The 22389-nt window shown below is 38.7% G+C and overlaps 1 protein-coding gene across 1 annotated transcript in view; it reads right to left on the bottom strand.

Moving 5' to 3' along the window:
* LOC306858805 (conserved oligomeric Golgi complex subunit 5-like) overlaps window positions 1-22389 on the bottom strand; it is a 78638-nt gene that overhangs the window by 40489 nt on the left and 15760 nt on the right. The window contains exon 7 of the mRNA XM_079399547.1: window positions 14515-14645. Coding sequence (XP_079255673.1) covers window positions 14515-14645 — 131 coding nt within the window. The remainder of the gene's footprint in view (window positions 1-14514; window positions 14646-22389) is intronic.

The following is a 22389-nucleotide window of genomic DNA, read 5'->3' on the forward strand; positions in this document are numbered from 1 at the left end:
ATGTTTGTTCTGTTACTTTCACTGTAGTCACTTCCTAGAGGATAATGTCATTAAGGCACTGGCTTGACAAGAGGACATTTTTAAAAGCCTGCTAAATCTTTTGTAGAAATACTTCCTAAAAACTACAATACAATGTGTTTATGTTTTTAAAAGTAACAAAGTACTGCATAGCACAAATGACCCAGCCAATAGAATGACATGAATCCTATGGAACATACAGGCACATTTATTTTCCTTTTGGTCTAGTCTTTCCCAATCCAAAAACAACAAGAAATATGGCTGATGACAGCCCATAGGAACATGCAGAGTTCGTTTGCTCACACTTAGAAAAGTGTCATGGAACATGCAAGAGTACTGCTGAAGAACAGAGAGAGGGCGAAAGTGAGACTTTGAGTGTGAGGAAAAAGTGAAAAGATGATGGATCACTTAGACATTCATTTACGTGTCGTGTTTCCACAGCAACCCAAAAACAAACACGATGAAGACCGATTAAAGCCTTTTAAGATGCACTTGGTAAATGTCACTGCAATACCAGACCAGGAAGAAATTAACTCAATTTGGGAGAGAACTGATGATTATGGAAAGGAGAAAGGTGAAAGATGAGGTGTGCTCAGCATAACTAATGAGAGAGAACATCTTCAGCGATAAAAGAAACGTTGATTTGCACCGGCATTAAAAGTAAATTAACTCCTTTCATTCATGCACTTTTTAAGACCTGAGGTTAAATGCATCTTGTATCATATGTCATTTCTTTTATGTCAGTGTAACCCAAATTTAACGAACATCTTTTAGTGATCCTTTTAAGTGTTATTAAAAATTGGAATACATTCCCATTATGTGCCCTTATATATTTGTTCAGTGCTAATTCAAGAGTGTAGGTTAACCTACTGAAAAAAGATGGACATGCATAACCATAAATAAAATATCTATTCAATCTTGTGAAAGCAGAAAACTTGTTCAGACAAAAACACTTTGTCAAAAAGAACGGTGGTGACTTAGTCACAAGAGTTCCTCCTCCAATGCAAATCTATGGATTTATCACCTATTTTATCATCCACCAAGCCAAAATCTTAATCTGATCTAACATACTCATATATTAAGGCACTTGAATGGCGCTGGAATAGTGTATTAACAAACCATAATGCAAATAGCATGTTTATCGGTACTAGAGGATACCATTTCATGGTATCACAGAATACAAACCTGTAAAAATCAATGATAATCAGTCAAAATATGGTAGATACTATCACTGATCGAACGGGATCGAACGAGCTCATTCTCAATGACACTATAACAACTATAAATAAACTGCAGCATCTTTATGCTTTTAACCTTTGTGTGACATTTTTAATTGTGAAGAACAGACACCAGGCAGAAGGGATGTTAAAAAGCATGTGCATATGGTCTCCATGGTAACAGTAATTTGTCAGGTGGGTGCTTGGCAGTAATGTGTTGCTGATGGGCGAGAGAAGTCGACGTGCGAGAACGAGAAGTGCTAATCAGCACACATGGGAACCAGTTGCTAACAGGTCTCTGATCTGTAACAGTGTACCAGTATTCTTTCATTATATCATACACAACCCTGCTGAAAAACAAAGCTTTAATCCAGTCTACAGTAGTTTGTTGGTCTTAGCTGGCTTAGCAGGTTGGCCTGATGGTCTCCCAGCTTCAGACATGCCCGGTTTAGGCTAGTTTAGGGTTGCAATGAAATGGAAGCAGCGACAGATCTTTTCTTTCATACATCAGAGTGTATCAGATTATCGAATTGAAAAATTGTAGGATGGGGTCTTGGTTCTGTACATTGATTGTTGACTGGATGTTGAGATGGCACTCAAAAATGGAAGACGACGAACATGAGTTTGCAGGGATTTAGGTGGACTAAATTATTCCATCTTTAATGAGTCCCTTGCTACCTCCGTGGTTCCCACCGCATTTAAAAAATCTGTCATTATCCCTGTGCCTAAGAACAATAAACCCTCTTGCCTGAATGACTATCGCCCAGTTGCCCTCACATCTATAGTCATGAAGGTTTTTGAGAGACTTGTAAAGAGCCATATCTGCTCCTGCATCCCTGATACTTTGGACCCTCTTCAGTTTGCCTATCGCCCAAACAGATCCACTGACGATGCCATCTCTCACGTCCACTCTTCCCTCACACACTTGGACAGCAACAATGGGAATTATGTAAGGCTGCTATTCATTGACTATAGCTCAGCTTTCAATACTATAGTCCCCATCAAGCTGGCTTCTAAACTCACAGACCTTGGCCTAACTCCTCACTCTGTGACTGGATTCAAGACTTCCTCACCAGCAGACCTCAAGTGGTGAAAGTTGGCCAGTTCACCTCAAACCCCATCACTCTGAACATAGGAGCCCCACAGGGCTGTGTCCTGAGTCCCCTGCTCTACTCTCTCTACACGCATGACTGCGTATCCTCTCACAGCTCCATTCTATTGTCAAATTCGCTGATGATACTGTGGTTCTGGGCCTCATCTCCAACAACGATGAGACCGCATACTTGGATGAGGTAGAGAGACTCACATCATGGTGCCAGGACAACTGTCTCTCTCTGAATTTGAGCAAAACTAAAAGAGCTGATCATGGACTTTAGGAAGAGACAGCAGCAGCCCTACACTCCTCTTATGATCAGTGGGACCCCTGTGGAGAGGGTGAGTAGCTTCAAGTACCTCGGTGTAAACATCTCCGAGAACCTGACTTGGACTACACACATCCAAACACAGGTTAAGAAAGCCAGACAAAGACTGTACCATCTGCGACAGCTGAGGAAAGTCAGGGTCTCACCAGCAATCCTGAAAACTTTCTATTCAGGGACCATAGAAAGTGTATTGACTCAGTGCATCTCAGTGTGGTATGGAAACAGCTCCAATCAGGACTGCAAAGCACTACAGAGAGTTGTGCGCTTAGCTGAGCGCATCTCAGGGTCTGCTCTCCCCTCTCTGCAGGACATCTACCTCAAACGCTACAAAAGTAGAGCTGTTAAAATCATCAAGGACTCAAATCACCCTGGTAACCGTCTATTCACTTTGCTTCCATCTGGTAAGCGCTTCCGTAGCCTGATGGCAAAAACTGAGAGACTTAGGAGGAGCTTCTTCCCCCAGGCCATCAGGCTCCTAAACTCTAACTCTGTGTCATAACATCACATGACTCCATGTATTATACCACTATATCAATAGCTATTCATAATTTTTCTCTACCTCATATTGCTGCTATTTAAATACCCTGGACAACTTTTTGCACATTCCTCTTATTACTACCTAAATCAACAACATACTGACCTGCACATTTATATTTATATTTTTTATCTTTTATTTTATTTTTTCTACTTTTCTTCTTAATATTTGTATACTTTATAATTGCACTGTCCTTGGAGCGGACCTGACCTACATTTCACTGCTGGTTATACTCTGTATAATTGTGTATGTGACAAATAAAAATCTTGAATCTTGAATCTTGATTGGAGAAATCCCTCATACTAGAGCTCTGCACGGGGCCGCTGAATTTATGGCCGTTACCGCCAACTCCCACAACGTGTGTGCTCTGGTCCTGTGATTTTTGTGTCTAGTCCCGCCTGCTCCTGCAAGCATTCTAATATTGTATATAATTTTCGCACATCGGGAAGCCACTCTCAATAAGCGGTGTATTGAAATTGCTTTTGAATGGAGCACTCACTCTTTACTTGCACTTTCCATTTCATGATTTTGCGTACTCTGTGAAGAGAGCACATCTTACAAGATCAGATATTTGTCAATGAGCTCAGGATGTTGAGCAGCAAATCCTTCAACATGGTCTTGTCAGTCATCTCTCTTTACTTTCGACCCCTGATTAGTCAAATCTGCCTCCTGCAGCTTGTGTTGGATGCAGTGTCACCAAGTCTGGGTTGCAGTGGTTTGAATTCTCACCGTTTTTATTTCTAAAACAAAAGTGCAAAATGACAATGGGGTGGTGTAAAGTAATCGGTGGGACTGTGGGATCTGTGCTATATTTTTTTTGACCGCCCACTTCTGACCGCAGTAAAGATAAAACCACCTGCTCCCGTGAGATTTGCGTTGGGTCTACTTCATACGTCACCAGAGAGAAGTCTCAATTTTCACCAAAAGATCCTGTTACGACATTTTATTTGACCATTACAAGGTCAAAACGTTTTTATTTTTTAATGAAATGTACAGATTTTAATGAAATAGCTTGATTATCTTAGTTTTAACTTTTTGTATTATTATTATTATTCTTATTCTTATATTGCTTGTTTCTGTGTTTTTAAAAGGCACTGTATAAGGTAAAGTTATTTATTATTATTATAAAAAAAACTATTATTATTATCAGCTGTTTACATTAAGGCTTGAAATATGCATTTAGAAACTGGATAGGGTACATTTTCATTTCATGCAGTCTTAAAATGTGCTTTATTCAGCAGTGAGATTTTATTCATGCAAGTGTCCTCCAGGGTATCACTTATGGAAATGCATAAAGAGAAAAAGGCATACTGAGCACAGTATGCATACTGTAAATATATATGAGTAGTATGATCATTTGGAACAAGACTTTTGCCTTCTTTCCACTGACAGAGCAGTGTGGAGACAAAAGCAGTCATACTGGCAGAACAAGACACAGCTATATGAGCAATGCAGTGCATCTATATTCCATCTTCATGGTCTTTAAGTAAAGTCGTGACGTATTGTCAAGTATGGTGACCCATACTCGAAATTGGTGCTCTGCGTTTAACCCATCCAAGTGCACACACACAGCAGTGAGTAGTGAACAAATGCACGCACACACACACACACACACACACACACACACACACACACACACACACCATGAACACACACCCGGAGCAGTGGGCAGCCATGCTGCGGCGCCCGGGGAGCAGTTGGGGGTTCGGTGCCTTGCTCAAGGGCACCTCAGTCGTGGTATTGAGGGTGGAGAGAGCGCTGTACATTCACTCCCCCCACCTACAATCCCTGCCGGCCGGGGACTCGAACCCGCAACCTTTCGATTACGAGTCCGACTCTCTAACCATTAGGCCACTTTCTAAAGCAAACGTTCTGTTTGCTTTAGAGAGCAAACAGAAAGAATGTGAGAGAGCGACAGAGATGTTATGTTTGAAGTGAGTGAGAAGGTGAAGGAAAGGGAGGCACAAAGCTTTGTGAAAAAACGGCAAAAGAAAAAGACAGAAGAAAGACTTAATGTGCGCACAAAAGCAATGATTTCACTCCTTAGCAGCTTCAACACCTGAGAGACATTCCTTTCGATGTAAAGGTTATCCAAACACATGCCTCAAAAATGGATGAACCATGAATATCAGGGGGGTGACTGCGTAACCTTTTCAGTGACCATCACGGTTGAGCCCATTGGAAAATGTGAGAAAATGAGTCAAGATTTGAATAGAGTGCAACAATGACATCCACTTTTTTTGTGACCTTGGCATTTTCCCCATTCATTTTCACCACAGGCATTGAAAAACACCAAACCAAATCAACCAGCTCTAACATTATACACTTTTATTTAAAGCAAAATGTGCATTAAAACCAGCAAAAATGTGTGTATTTCTTTACTCTTTATAAAGGAATGATCTGCTTGATGCATCCAAAGCATTGTAAATAGCAAAGCTAAAAAGCATGGTATTATTGATGGTACTGCAAGCTATTGACTTAGAGTTATAAATTATTAGTTTATTGCTAAATATTAATTTATACAGAGAATGTAGGATGAATGACTCAATTTTGTCATTGAAAATCATGCATGAGAGTGAGTAGTTATTCAACTCTTACACTCTACAGGCTGGATATTTTAATTCAGAGTAAATTAAAACTGATTTACCGTGCCGTTTTTTTCTCTTGTTTGGAACAAGAAAGCAAGCTGTCATATCCTGACAAACCTGACCTTATAAATCTCAGGATAAGGACCCATCTGTCACATAACAATGCAAAGCCTCTTTCAAAATTAGACAGATCAGATCATTCAAGAACACCTCATTTTAACCCTGTTTGAATCCTGACTGCGTTAGCTTAAAGGGCAACACCGTTTCCTGTCACCTTAGAAAGTCAGCATGCAAAATGTAGTCAAAAGGAACACAAACGAAGGCACACATCTCTGATCAGACATTTACAAATACCAAATGTGCTTTGAGTCCTGCCATTCGTGCTAAGCTAAACTGTGCGCTAAAAAGACATTTCTAAATGATTACTACCCTCTTATGCACAGTTTGAGTCATGCATCAAGATCAGCCCTGAAGGAGCAATAAAAAATGCTGTTATCAAATCATTAGTGACAGGGATTGCACATTAGCAATTGCAGGAGATGTCTATAAATAATCATGCATGAGCAAAAGGCATTTATTTACATAGAAATAAGTAAAATTCCCATGTTGTATAGCAGAGAAAGAAAAGAAGCATTGAATCGATTTCACTTAACATTCTTGTCAGTATTTGTTTGGCCCAAGGCGGATAACATTTTTGTTGTCTTTTTTTTAGCAGCGAGTGAGAGAAAATTCCATTATATGCCACAGGTACATGGGTCTATTAAGCTCCGGATGACAAAAATCACATTCCACCATGACAATGGACAAAACTAAACAGATCAGACAGAATGGACAAATGCAGAGAAATGAAAATCATTTCAATCCTAATAACCTCAATCTTAGATTCACTCTAAAAATGAAGGTTCCAAAAGGGGCTTTTCACAGCAGAGTTCTCCAAAGAATCTTGCAATGAAAGGTTCTAAACCATTTTTCTTAGTGTAAAGAACATTTTAGTAATTTAAAAGAACCTTTTTACACTATAAAGAGGCATTTGCTTTTTTATTCTGGGTTATAAAGAAGTTTTATTTTTAAGTATGCATAACCCAAAATCTCAAATGAAGGCAAATCCTGAAAAACATTCAGGCAAAACAGTATATCTGGACTAACTGGAATGTTTGGTAAAATGACTATTGAAAAATAATAATGTGACCCAATTGATTGTGGCAATGTGGACTACTGTATATCTGCACCTTATAACAACAGAACAAAAATCTATGCGAGACAACCATCAGGTGCACTTTTGACCTCTTGTAATGGACAAAGGTGACGTATTGTTTAAAGGGTGCATGATCAATGTTCTGCTGGGGCTGCTTATGTAACACACAGTTACTCGTGGTGGGGCAAGAGGCGCATCTGTCTGTCAAAGCAGTGGTGACTCAGTTAAAACCCAGACTCATTCGTTCCCTCCTGTCATTGATTATACCATCATGCCCTTCCAATGCAGGCAGTGCCTAATCCATTATGTGGAGGAACCACACTCCTGTGATTTCACTAGTTATGTCTGCAGCAGGTCAGTTCTTTCCTAGGTTTAGGATCATGCATGAACCTGGTCAAATGATTTCCTAAGAATGTGCTGGTCAGCAGTCAAACTACGCTAAAGACTAGCTTTTTAACCTCCCAAATACATCAGCAAATTAGTCCTACACTCGGTGCAATAGAAGAACCATTTTGGGGTTTCCAAAGAACTTTTCAGTGAACAAGTGATTTTTAGTGATTTTTTCCTGAGTGTAGAAGCTCGTGTGGAACGGAAAGGTTTCGTGGATATTAAAAATCTTTCATAGAACCACTATACAGTATCAGCATACTTTATAGTTCCTTGTAACGGATACAATGAGTTACCATCGGTAAAAGACTTTAAAAACACTACTTAGTTTTATACAGGAATCATGAATGCGTAAAAAACAATACCCTTGCTAGTCTAACGAACAGAGACATCTTAAGTGAAGATGTTTTTAGGAATACAGAGGTCCCAAAAAGTATATGGACACTTAAATTATTGTGATAAATGTGTGAATATCATTGCATCAGATAAAAACATAAAAAAAAAATGCATAATGCAAGATCCTCTCATCACTTTCTTTTCATATTTTTGCTCCGTGTCATTTTATCAACTCTTGTTTCGTTCATTTTTAGTGAATTTATGAAGTAAAGGTTCACTCAAGTGTACTAATATTTCACAATTCATTGTCTACAATTTCAACAAGATCTATTATTTTATTATTTCAAAACTCATTTTTGTGAGATGTTTTGCTTAGAAAGTTTTTCTTTAAGTGACACATTTTTAAGGTCACTGTATTGTGGATGGAGAGATTGTCATTTTTTCTCTTCTGTAAGCGAGAAGGCTGCATTAATGTCCATTCCTCTACGAGCATCTGAAACAGGACACTGGCCCCGTGAGTACTCTGCTTTCCTGGGTCAGGAAGACAGGAGCCAAGGTGAGATTAGTCATTTGTATATGTGTGTCTGTGGACACACTTGTGCGACTCCACACAGTGAATTTTTGGAATTTTTTAGAATTGCGTGGAAAAACAGTATGTCCAGCTATAGACAGGCTCTAAAAGCTGCCAGGGCAGAGCATATCCGCAAACTCATAGATAATAACCAAAACAATCCAAGGTTTTTATTTAGCTCAGTGGCTAGATTAACAAATAAACAGACGCCACCCGATCTAAATATTCCCTCAAAGTTTAATAGTAATGACTTTACTGATAAAATAGATAACATCAGAAATAAAATATCAAATGTAGATTCTACTGCGTCTAGTATTTCAGCTTCATTCATCGCACCCAAAGAAAAACTGCAGTGCTTTACAACTAAAGGACAGGAAGAGCTAAATAAACTTATCAGTGCATCTAAACCAACAACGTGTTTATTAGATCCTGTACCCACTAAACTACTGAAAGAGCTGTTACCTGTAGCAGAAGAACCGCTTCTCAATATTATTAACTCATCGTTATCTTTAGGTCACGTCCCAAAACCATTAAGCCTCTTATTAAGAAACCACAACTAGATTCTAATGAACTGGCAAATTACAGACCCATTTCAAATCTTCCGTTTATGTCTAAAATTTTAGAAAAAGTTGTGTCTGCTCAATTGTGTTCCTACTTGCAAAAAAATTATCTCTATGAAGAATTTCAGTCAGGTTTCAGGCCTCACCATAGCACAGAAACTGCACTTGTTAAAATTACAAATGACTTGCTTCAGATCAAGGCTGCATCTCATTGCTAGTATTACTTGATCTTAGTGCTGCGTTCGACACTATAGACCATGACATACTCATAGATCGATTACAAAACTATACTGGTATTCAAGGGCAGGCTTTAAGATGGTTTAGATCCTACCTGTCCGATCGCTACCACTTTGTTCATTTAAATGGGGAGTCATCTCAATTATCACCAGTAAAGTATGGAGTACCACAAGGATCTGTCCTAGGTCCTCTGCTATTTTCAATATACATGTTGCCTCTTGGTAATATTATTAGACAATATGGGATTAGTTTTCATTGTTATGCTGATGATACTCAACTATATATCTCAACAAGACCAGATGAAACTTCTAAACTATCTAATCTAATAGATTGTGTAAAAAATTTTAAATATTGGATGACCAATAATTTCCTCCTATTAAATTCAGATAAGACAGAGCTATTACTTATTGGACCAAAAAACAGTACACAGAATCTCTTGGATTACAATTTGCAACTAGACGGATGCACTGTTACGTCCTCTAAAGTCAAAAATATGGGTGTTATATTAGACAGCAACTTGTCCTTTGAAAATCATATTTCCCATGTTACAAAAACAGCATTCTTCCATCTTAGAAACATTGCCAAGCTTCGAAACATGCTACCTGTTTCTGATGCAGAGAAGATAGTTCATGCATTCATGACCTCTAGACTGGACTATTGTAATGCACTGCTAGCTGCTTGTCCTGCATCTTCAATAAACAAGCTACAGATAGTCCAAAATGCAGCGGCTAGAGTTCTTACCAGGTCAAGAAAATATTATCATATTACCCCAATTTTACAGTCTCTGCACTGGCTACCTATTCAGTTCCGTATCATTTACAAAATATTATTACTTGCCTATAAGGCCCTAAATGGTTTAGCTCCTGCGTACCTAACTTGTCTTCTACCACGCTACAATCCAACCCGCTCCCTAAGGTCGCAAAACTCTGGACTTCTGGTAGTACCTAGGATAGCAAAGTCCACTAAAGGAGGTAGAGCTTTTTCACATTTGGCTCCCAAACTCTGGAATAGCCTTCCTGATAACGTGCAGGGTTCAGATACACTTTCTCTGTTTAAATCTAGATTAAAGACACATCTCTTTAGCCAAGCATTCACATAATGCATCTTATAATCTTGTACTGCAGTTATATCTGATCAAATGTACATTATTATTATTCTTTAGCTTGGGTTGAACAAATAATTTTTGCTTAGATGGAACAGCAGCTACGCTAATTATGTCTCTATTTGTTTCTCTGTTTCCGCCACGGGATTAACATCAGCTTCAGTCTGGATCCAACCCTTAAATGATCTGAGATGACCGAACACCTGAGAAAAGATAATGCCAACCCCTCAGAGGACTTCGGAAAATGCTAATGCTCAGACAACATACAGAATTACCAAATTTTGCCATAAGTCAAACATATTAAGGTTCTGCAATATATAAATATATTGTGGAAACTTAAATTCCTGTAGAGCTGCTTTGCAACCATTTGTATCGTAAAAAGCGCTATACAAATAAACTTGAATTGAATTTAATTTTGAGCCCCTAGTATGCATCTCCAGCTGGGACCACACACACACACCTCAGTGACCTCCAACCAATGTTTGCAGCGTAAGCAAAAACCTTCACTGCGGTAATGAGAATCCACTTCCAAAACCTCATCCCCTCATACACACCAACAAAAGAAAAAGGAAAAAAAACAAACCCCCCCCCCCCCCCCCCCCACCATCATCCCTCTTAAGCAGCTGATATAAATGTATGAGCAGAGAAATAAAAACAGACTTGAAACAAGGTGGATAAAAAATTTAGCAGACCTCCTCTTGTCTCATCCCATCTGAAATTAATGTGCAGATACAAGCTACACTTTTTGTTCTGCTTCCCTGCACGTCAATGTCTAATTTTGACCTTCAAACGCACTCCCCTTTCAATTGCCCTTCTGACAATATGGCAGCGAATCAGATAGCTGATGCTTTCAAAACAGGAATGCACTGATATAAAGTACCGCTCTTCCATATGATTCTAATGAAATTTAGAGGAGAAAAATAGACTAAGCACTGTCACTATGCACCAAAAAGCAATTAAGAACAGAAGAAACCCTCCAATCCTCCAAGAAATTTTCAAAGAAAATGCAAAACAGTTCCTGCTGCTTTAAAACGATTAGTCAGATTATGTTTTTCTTTTCATCAAAACTTAATTACAGGAACCCTCTCCTGATATGCTGAAAAAAAAATTTATTAATAAAAAAAAAAAAAACTACTTTATTGATCCTATTAAATCCCACTGGACAAAATCACGTTTACATTTGCATTATTTTCAAATGAATATTGTTTCACTTGCAAATGTGTTATTACAGAAATAGAGTTAATCTTAATATACAGAGTTAATCTTAAAAAGAGAGACAAACTAGGTTTACAGTAATGCACTTACAGTGTAAGTCAAGGCACTGTATGGGAGTAAATGTCAAAATAGACAAGATTCTTAAATAATCTTACGAAGCTTCTAATCATTTAACTACTGTCAACATGCAAGAAAACAACATTTACAAAAATACGAGCAGCACAAATATCTTTGCTCCAATTTTACACAGTAAGTGCATTACTGGAAGCACATAAATTGAGGGATGAGATGCTCTCGATAAAGCTTAACTTGCATTAAACCCAGTACGATTCCATTAAAGGGCATTAAAAGATTTGAGATATCTTGGTTAAAATTCACAATTGAAATTCCTCTATTTTTTGGTTAGACTAAAAGAGTGAAATGAAGTGGACCATCTCTTCATATGAGCTCAGGAATAGCGGTTTATGTAACCCACACAATTCTAAATATACTGATGCAGGACTGGCCGTGGAGGAGTGGAGTGAACTACATGATAAGATCCAGAACAACAAATACATGAACAGAGGTCAGGGGGCTCTTGCATCACTTGATTTTATAATGAGTTGCTTATAGGGCAAGAATGTGTTGTAGGGAGACAGCAGAGAAGGAATTTGTTAGAGATGCATGGGATAGAGAACGGAGACTGAACTAGCCGTTCACACTTAATTGAACAAGAGATAAAAAGGATTTCTGGTCCTTGAAAAAGAACATTTCATAACTAGATTTCTATGGAAAAAAATAATACTTCAAGAAGCGAAGTCTTAACTTTAATTGAAACAAAACATCCCTAATAAAAAAAATAATGACAATAAAGAGAAAGTAATATATTTCAAACATATGTATTTCATACTAAGTATAGTTCAAACCTACTAACATATTTACTGACATCGCTTGAGACTTACTGACATAAAAATTATAATGAAACTTTATTTGGAGTACTACTTGTGCACAAAGCACATTTCTTAATATTAAGCCTAAAATGTGTTTTAATGTCACTACTGATGAGGATTGTACAATCTTTTAATAATATCAGGCTTTAAATGCAAGAACATTTAAGTGTACCTAAAGTAAACTTACAAAAGTTCCACTTTAGCACAATGAAATATATTTCAGTATATCTTTAGTTGGACTACAGCCCAACTTCTGCATAATTAAAGTGCATTAAGTACAATATTAGTTGTTCCAATTTAGCAGACTTTAAGTATAGAGACAGAGCAACACGTGTCATAATCTGAAAACCACACCCACCGGGGGGGAGGGGGGCACAATCCAATCCTCTCCATTGACCTAGTATTGCGGGAAGCTGCCTCCTTGTCATTTCTGACTTGTAATAAAAAACAGCCTAAAAGCTGCTATGTGACAACAACCCAGAACTACGTTACCCCAAAAAACTAGCATTTAGGAACTCAAAAGTAGAGTGCAATGTGTCTTACTCTGAGAACTGAGCCCACTAGAGGGAAACGTAAACGGCGTCAGGAAACATTCCTTATTTTTAACGATGTCAAATGATCATTTCACCACCCTATGTGAACCTGAGAGGAGGAGATATATTGAGAAACTAAATTTTATTGGTCTACGTCAGTGCCCCTTTTCCTTACCTTCTTTTTGTTTGAGAAATGATCCAACTGAACGGCCCAACGTGAAATACCCCGACATCTACAACTATTTGTGTCCTTAAACACCTGTTTTTTGGGGGTCGACAGCTTATATAAACATAGTTCTGTTTTTTTTAGCTTGTTTGCTGTACACCTTGTCACACAGCAGCTTTTAGGCATTGCTCAGTTTTTTGTTATAAGTCAAAAATGACAAGGAGGCAGCTCCCTGCAATGCAAAATCAATATTCAATTGGATTGAAAAATGCAGCGCACTAGGTTTTGAAAGACAACCACTATAACCAGAAACTTCCATTGCCCAATATCTAAATTTAAAGAGATCACACAGTGGTCAACGCCATTTTCTTGTCTGCAGCCAATAACCTTGAGACATCATGTGAAAGATGGGGGAGACTGACCATCATACAATCAACCCGTGAAGCTAAAAAAATAAGAATAAAAGAGAAAAAAATACAGCCGACAGGCACAGGGAGGCTTATTTTACCAAGCGGCCAGCAATGGAAACCATTAAAGATGCAGGAACAAACAAAACTATGCTTCACCTAAACTCCCTGAATGGTCATGCTTCCAAAGACAGCTGATGGCCCATGAGATATGCATAAGGCAATCAATTTTTGACCTTGTAGCCAGTATTTCAACAGTCTTGTCATCTCCAACTAGAGCTCTGCATTGATGTGCTACACAAACCGTGCTGAAAAATTAAACTGTCAATCAAAATAAAAAAAGAGACGCAATGAGCAAAACATAAAAAGGGCCATGACAGCTGCATTCATATGATGATATGCAACTGATTATTTGTGAAGGCATTTTAAAATGGTCATTTATTAAAAAACAGATATATTCTGCATCTTTCAGCCCCTGAGACAGCTCCATGCGGCAGCTGAATTTCTGAAATGTGACTGGACAGTTCAGTGTGATGCCTGTGTGTCTGTAGACAGGGGAGAAAAGGCCAGAGCGGCCCATCTGCTGTGTGTGATTGCATCGTGTGACAGAGAACCATGCTGAGGGAGAGATGGGGAGAGACAGAAAGAAAACTGGCACAGGTTTCATCCATTTGAAGTTTTAGGTCAGACACGGCTTTATCAATTAAATTTTAAGAGCAACTAAATGAACGCACATCTAACCACATAAACTCTATTCCATTCGTGGTTGTGTTTTGAAATATGTTGGACGACAATTCATAACACAATGCAAATTGGGCATTTTCAGCTATGCTTGTACTTGTAAACAGTTCTTGGATTTGGTGTTGGAGAATTCTGAAATTGCAGCCTGACAAGTGACAAACTCATAAATTAAAGCAGTTAATCTACCCCTACAGTAACACAAGTATCTTTAAAGTAAAATCAAATCTTTTTTTTTTAAGTAGTCAGCTATGCTACAATTTACCAAGTAGCTGACTACACTGAAAGCTTTTTCAAAATGCTGTCAAGTTCTGCAACAGTTTGTACTTTGTTTCTCCCCGACATTGTTTTATTTTTACCTGAATTTCCATGCCTTGTTCCAGTAACCGTTTGGCTTGGTTCTCAACCTCCAGACGAGCTCGACTGATGAACAGCAGGTCATTTTCTATGACGTCAATACCTGACAGATCAACACCTTGGGACAGGTAGTCTGCAAGAGATGGAACAAAACATTTTTTTAAAGTTTTGTTGTTGATAAAAACTTCCATATCTCTCTCTCTCTCTCAATGGACAAGTCATTAACAACACCATTTCTTTCATAAACAGTCATATGTTTATGTGATAGATAACATGTCATATGGAGGACGAGCGTGTTTGCACACCCCTAGGATCCCGTTTGAGCCGTTAGCATGCAAACCGTCTTCTTCGCAATTGTCTGCACTAAGCAGGGGGTCTGGAAGCCACTCGACCCATCTTCGCAGCAGGCTGTGGAAATTATGCTTGATTTAGGTTTTCAGTGTGAAACACATCAAAAACTGTTGGAAGAGATGAGAGGGGCTTCAGAAAGCACACGAACAATGCTCATGTTGGCAGTTTCCTACTTAGGGCTGATTAAACTCATCGAAAAGAGCAAAGCATTCATTTAGACAGCAGCATGCCCTGGAATGAATACATTGGCAAGTAGGGCAGCAGCTCCTAGGATGGTGTGGGATACAGATGGAGGAGGATGAACGTCCCAGTTACACCTGAAAATATTCCATACGGGAGACCAGATGTTATTCACAAATGTGTGCTCATTCAGGTAGTCATGGATTTAACAACACCTGTCCTCTCAGGTGTGCTGCATGAGTGAACTAAGTACCTTAGGAGACCACTGTGACAGAAACAGTAGCTGTTATCATCTCAGAAGGTTTGTGCAGAAAATTTTGAATAGTTTAGTGTCAAAACAGTGAATCTGAATTAGTATAAAATGGGAATAGTTCCTTAAAGATGTAGTTTACCCTCCACATTGGACCCCATTGAATGGACAAGCACACACACACATTAATATTATATTATATATATATATATATATATATATATATATATATATATATATATATATATATATATATATATATATATATATATATATATACACGTATACAGCTGCACAAAAAAAGAGAAATCCATACAGGTTAGGAACATCACGGTTTAACTATCCATTTAAGACCAACTAGTCAAGTAGCTGTTCAGACAAGTACATTTTAATAATGTAGTTGTTTATATCTGTAATAAATAAATACATAAATATTTTTTACGCAATAATAATAATAATAATATGCATTAGAAAATCCACTTTGTGAACTATAAAGACTCTTGAAAGTAAAACAAAAAAAGATTCTTGCAAGTAAAACAGTGTGTAGTTGTACACATCTCTAATAAATACATGTTTTTATGCAAGAAGCATACAGCACAAGAAAATCCACACTGTGAACCTTAAAGAGTAGAAGATTCTTGCAAGTAAATGAGAGGGAAAGAAACAGCGTCTCTAAACACAGGGTGCCATACTGAACTGGCCACTGAACAGACAGCCCATGAGTCAGATGCTGACTGATACGGATACAGTGGCACCAAGCAGAACAATGTCACTACATAGATCCACTCATTAGCGCCTTCTGAGGGCACACACACCAGCTGACGACTCTGTGACTCGATTCGCCGACTGCTAACAAAGATATCATAAAGAACCCAATGCTGTCTCATTAGAAGAGGTCAGATATCTTGCTGAGGAAATGACTTCATGCTGTAGCACCCAGATGCTAAGAATCGACCTTGAGTTTGTGGTTCAAAATCTGGAGAGATCGAGAGCTATAGGAAACAGGTGGCTTCTACACAGGAAAGCAGGGGGGAGTCTTTGGCTCTTGTTCGTATACAGGTAGGCCCAAAGCCAGAATATAATCAACGATCCCTGCCAAAAATCCCTGAGTTTCAGCACAATTTCATTTCACCCTCTCCTGCTTCACCCTTCTAGAGTGCAAATGATTACATTGCCCTAGAAGAAAACCACAATACTGAAGGGGGACTCTCAATTAGCATTCTATCATTTGCACTTTGATGACAAGTGCTGAAACTGTTGCATGTTGCTCTAAGAGGGATTTAACGTGACATGATGACTCTGTAACTCAGGCTATGTTTGGAATACCATGCTACTAGGGCAGCACAATTAAATTCATCAAATTCCAGTGGGACCTTTTGCGATTATTAAACTGCAAAAGGCTGAGATTTAATTAAATATAGCATGCACATGAGGCATTCCTCATGCAAGGGACAGCAGTCTGCTCTGTCTGTAATCTGCTACTCATACTTGCATGTTTTTACGCAATATTGAGTTCAAATTACAAAACAAACTCTAGTTATTTCTAAGATAACAGTAACTGGACACCACTTAAATTAAAGGGGTACACCACCCCAAAATATGACAATTACGCCATTATTAGTCATCCCTATGCCTTTCCAGTTGTACACAGTAAAAAATAAATCCGTAAAATAACAGAAAAAGTACTGGCAGTTAATCACACACAACATTATCCATTCATTTCTGTTAACTCACAATGCAATGAAGTGTGAAATTCAAAATGCTGGTAAAACACCTGTAAAAAATAAATACAGAAGAATTCCTTCAAATTATACAGTATATTGTGCCCTATTTTTACAGATTTTTTTAGAGTGTACAGTAGAGATCAAAATTAGAGAATAAACTATAAATACTTAATAAATAATGTTAATCTTCATCGCTCAGTTTGAAGGAATATTAGCTGTGGGTATACCACTGTTGTACTAACTTGTTTAACAAAATAACCATGGCATTTTAATAAAAACCTTTATTTTGTGGAAACCAGCGATCAAAATTAGAGAACAGTAACCACTGTAGAACAAAAGAAGATTACAACTAAAATTATGGAGGGCTACAGCTGTCGAAAATTTGTAGAAATTGTAGAGGCCCCTGCTTTGAATGACTTCAGCACATCTGCGTCTGCAAGACATCACTAGTTTCTCAGACTGCGCTGATGTGATCTTGATCCACTCTTCTTTCAGTCTCTTCCATTGTTTGGGAGCTGTAGTGGGTTTCTTAGCCATAACTTTGTTGCCAAGGATTTTCCAGAGATTTTCAGCTGGGTTTAGATCTCTGGGCCGGCCATTTCATTATTTCAGTGTTCTTACCTTCAAGGAACTGCTTTATCTGTCTTGCAGTGTGACAAGGGCATTGTCTTGCATGAAAATTGCAGGTTGATTGGGAGATGCTTTCATGGAAGGTACTGCATGTTGCTGAAGGAGGTTCTGATAAATATTTACATTCACTCTGACACGTAGCTGTATAAGAGGACCTCGTCCTCCACCTTTCAATGATTCAGGTTCAGTCTTTCCCCAGTTTGACGCTGAACATAATGTTTCCCATCGGCCCTAAATAAATTAAACTTGCTCTCATTACTAAAGTGAACTTTGGGCCAGTACTCCTGTCTCCACACAACATGCTCATTAGCAAAGGTGAGTCGAGCCTTTTGATTCTTTTTGCTGATGAGAGTCTTGGTCACTGCAGAGTGCGTTTTCAGTCTGACTTTTCTTAAAAATGCAGAGACAGATCCATACCCTATTCATAGTTGAACTAGGGAGAAATTCCATCTGCAGTATTGAACCGATTCACCATTGAGAGTCTCTGCATTATCCTGTCTTCTTGTGCATTTGACTTACGTGGACGACCAGTATTTTTTGGGGGGACTTGCATGAATTAGTGCCATTGTAAAGTTGCAATATTCTGCCAGTCAAATAGGGTTTGTCATATAACTCAGGAAATACTAATAACTTGTAGGTATCTTTAAGTTTTTTGTTTTGTTTTTTTACACTGTGCTTCAGAGTACAATTAATTTATGAAATATGCTTAAAAAAGTGCCCTTCTACTCCTGCTTGGATAACTGCAAACAGGATCAAGCAGTGACCTTGAAATTTAGGAAATTGTGGGTTGTTGATCTCCACGGTATATACACCTTTCATTATTCAGATTTTTAGAGAATAATCCACTCTCTTTTAAACTTCAACTATCACTTTCGGCCAACTGTCATAAGCATGTTCATTAAACCACCATGAATCGATGTTTCAGCATGTTTTAAAGTGTGAAGTAAAGGCTTGACTTCTAGCGTGAGCTTCAGACGCTTCAGTATTTTTCCCCTCACACAAACCTATCGGTACTCTGGTGTCTTCCCACAGCCCAAAGACATGCAGGTTATGTGAACTGAAGATTCTAAATGGTCCCTCTCCCAACTTGTGTTCAAGACAGACTTGTGTATGAATTAACCGGTGCTCGTCATGAATATAGCCATAGATGCTGGAATGGCTTTAAGAAGAAAATAAACACACAAACCTATTGAAGACATTTTCTAAGAATCAAAAGAAAGTCATGTGGGACGGCAAGAGGGCAAGTAAAAAAAAGATTTTTTTTGGGTGGAATATACACATTTTAAACAGCAGATACCCCGCAGTGTGCAAAAAGACATACAGTAGTATCGGTTTTGAATGCAGTGACAGCTCCTCTCTCCAAAACCTAATCATGGTGGGGTCATGAAGGTCAGAGGGGATGCCAGGGGGAGGGGCATAGGTGCTTGTTCAATCACTGTTCTTGACTCTGTAGTTTAGGTGTTGCAGATAAAAAAAGACACTCGTATCACCATGCGTTGGCTCTTCGCATATCCTTCCTTTTTGTAGAGGCACTAGAGGACTGTAGGCTCAGCATCAATCACAGTTATTACCTGCATTTATCTGGAATGGAGCACAACAGCCACTCCACAGAGAGAAGGTGCGGCGAGCAATATAGTGTAAAACGATTCTAACTGTGTTATGGTGTAAAAACAAAGGGACCGATAAGAAACATTAGCGCAAATTCAATATGGGGTCTGTCTGAGGAGGTGATTCCTGCAAAGCAGGGCACTCAATTTGTTTGAGATTAAAACTAAAGTGAAAAAAGGTAATTGCTGTTGGTGTAGACAGTCATCTCTAAAATTACAAGGAAGAGCAAGATAATGTCAAATAAAAGCGCAATACTAGGATCAAAAGCATTTAAATTCAAGAACTCAACACCAAGCATAGCAATGAGTCACAAGACATACCCAAAACCAAACAAATTATGCTTTGTTTTCAGCGTAAAATAAAGCAGGAAACATCTGCAGTGCCAAAACATCTGGATAATCTAACTGAAAGAACATCAAATGTTAACTGACGGTTTCTGTTTCAAAGAAAATTAAAGCACTTAGGATCACGTATCATACCCCAGCAGCAGTGGAGGAAAATGGTTTTCATTAATCGGTGACCTGCACAGTGGCACATGACAGACATGAGAACAGCCTACATGCATTTCTGAGATCACGCTAATATCATGTGAGAATGTCACGGCAAGTCACTTAGCCTGAAAGCAACCTTGGATCACTTCTCTGTCCAATGACTTACTCTCTCACCAGACCCAATGTCTCCTTTCACCTGGACGCTTCATTGCTACGATACGTGGCATGTGAGGGAAACACAAAGAATTCAGCTGGTCAGAAGTGACAAGACAGTGAATATCGCTCCAGCAACATCTTGGCAGGATCGCTACTTGCACACTGAAATCACATCTAAAGGTCATGCATTGTTCTCGCACATCAATTTGACCAACTGGAAGAACTAGCTCAGCGCTTTCAGACAAGTGTTCAAGCTACCATCTTTATACCTCAATAACATACCCAGTTCACGTGTCACCAAGGTGGTAAACCACTGCTGCTACTGTTCATGGTGTAATAAAATCGATGATGCACTGTAAATGAGGTTCGGAAGAGACCAGAGGAGAAGATTCTGGGAATATGTACTTATACTTTATGAGATTACATATTGTTAGATGTCCTGTTTTATTTTATTTAATAATGTTATGGCTATACCACTATATTATCATAACAATATTACATTTATTACAAAAGTGAAATATAAACGTAACAGAATATTTATGAAGAATATCTATAATTTACAAGGTAAGTCATTTCGTGGGGCGTTCTCTGAAGAATGAAAAAGCACTTGCGAAAGATCTTAAAATTGCAAAAATAGTAAAAAAAAAAACATTTGTTTTATTAGCATGAGACTCCAGCAGTAACAGATACAAGTGCTTCTGTCCTTGAATCAGAACAGATTAGGCATCAGGGAGGTGATGGAGCTCTCTGAAGGTCACCCCTCTCATAAGAGATGGCGTTTTCCCATGCCTCCCCTCCCCCCGGTACAACAAAACGCATAACAACACAGCCCTCTAGATTGATGAACTCGGAATGCTTTGTTGGGATTGGACAGAATCCCTATGGGGTGACTAAGCAAAGCTGAACCAACATACGCAGAAAGCAGAAGTTCACAGTGAGGGTGTCCCTGCTAATCTGCCACCATGAAAACACAATGTGGGGGATCTAGACTCACATTAACACTAACCTTGCCTCACAGAATGACGTGTTGGCCCTGCAGAGGCTAAGGGGACTTGACACTGTTTATACAACTAAAGCCTCTAAAATCTGCTAAATACAGGACAATCCCATTTCCCACAGACCAGACCCTTCCACTGCATTTGAAGCTGTCTGCAGACAAATTATCATCTAGCCATCACTATTATTGTTCATAATAACTCTGATAATGAGCACTGAAAAACGCAACTTAACATTTCAGAATATGAAACTGCACTATATTTAGTATAACCATCTGTATCAATTCCATTGGTTGAAAGAGTGCTTGAAAATATGTTTAATGCTGTAAAAGCATCCAAAAACTCCTTGCATCTGCTTGCATCATTGAATGTCAAACACCAATAAGTTTAACAGGATAAACTGCTCCAAAGTCAGTTCAGTCATGTGCCTAAATGTTTTCTATTTGTAGTGCAGCGGTAAACTGTAGTTCCACTTAGACCCAGCTCAACAGATGTGCAGTTCTTACACTGAGCCGTGATGGAACAGCTGTAGGTCTTTAGGGACTGTGGACTGCCAAAGGCGACTTTGACCACTGGGTCTGTCATCTGTATTTGGTCTGTCCCAAGTCCACATGCAAGACAGCCCTTGGAGACACTGGGAACGTGACCATGAACAACTCCGAGTCTCTGAGGGAGTAGTGAGCAAACAAAATACAACACTATAGGCCAACCAGAATTTCCTGTTTGGCTTTGGTTTTAGGTGGCCGTTTTCCTTAAGCTTCTGTTCAAACATGCTTGTTAAAGTTAACAGCATGTACCAATAAAAAAGGAACAGTATCTCTCAAATATAATAGCAGATAAGGGAGAACTGCCTTGGGACAGCGAATCACATTCGGATAAAGCTCTCCAACTTGTCCTACCTGACACATGACTCTGGATGAGAGTAGTGCCAAAAAGGATACAGAAACATAGGTTTTGAAGCAGAGCCAGAAAATGAAGTATGACCCACCACTCACACCGGCTCTAAAATCTGATTGGATGCCCTACATTCAAAGCTGCTGTCAAATAGCAGACGTACCAGTGTCCATGAATCAAATGCAAATTCTGCCATCATTTACATTTTCACTAATATCATCACAATTCTATATGATTCTATATACTTCTGTCGAACACATGAGCACATATTTTGAAAAAAAAAAAATAATAATTTGTGCATACATGTCAACAGAATCAAATGCTGTTTAGGACCCTATTAAATGAAAAAAGATTTTCATATATATTTCATAAAATATCTGTGTTCTGCTGAAGAAAGAAATTCAACAGGTTTGGAAAGAAAAGGGTGTGTAACTGATGACAAATTTTTTATTTTTAGGTGAACTGTGAACTGAACAAGATGAGAAGTGGCAAACTGCAAGGCAACATCCCAGAGAGCCGTGCCAGAGACCCAATGGGCACGCTTGCTTCCTGGAGGTTGCTCCAGGGAGCAGAGGCGTAGATTTTCCACGACTCTTCA

Source organism: Barbus barbus (assembly GCF_936440315.1).
Source record: "Barbus barbus genome assembly, chromosome: 39".
Lineage (NCBI taxonomy): Eukaryota > Metazoa > Chordata > Actinopteri > Cypriniformes > Cyprinidae > Barbus > Barbus barbus.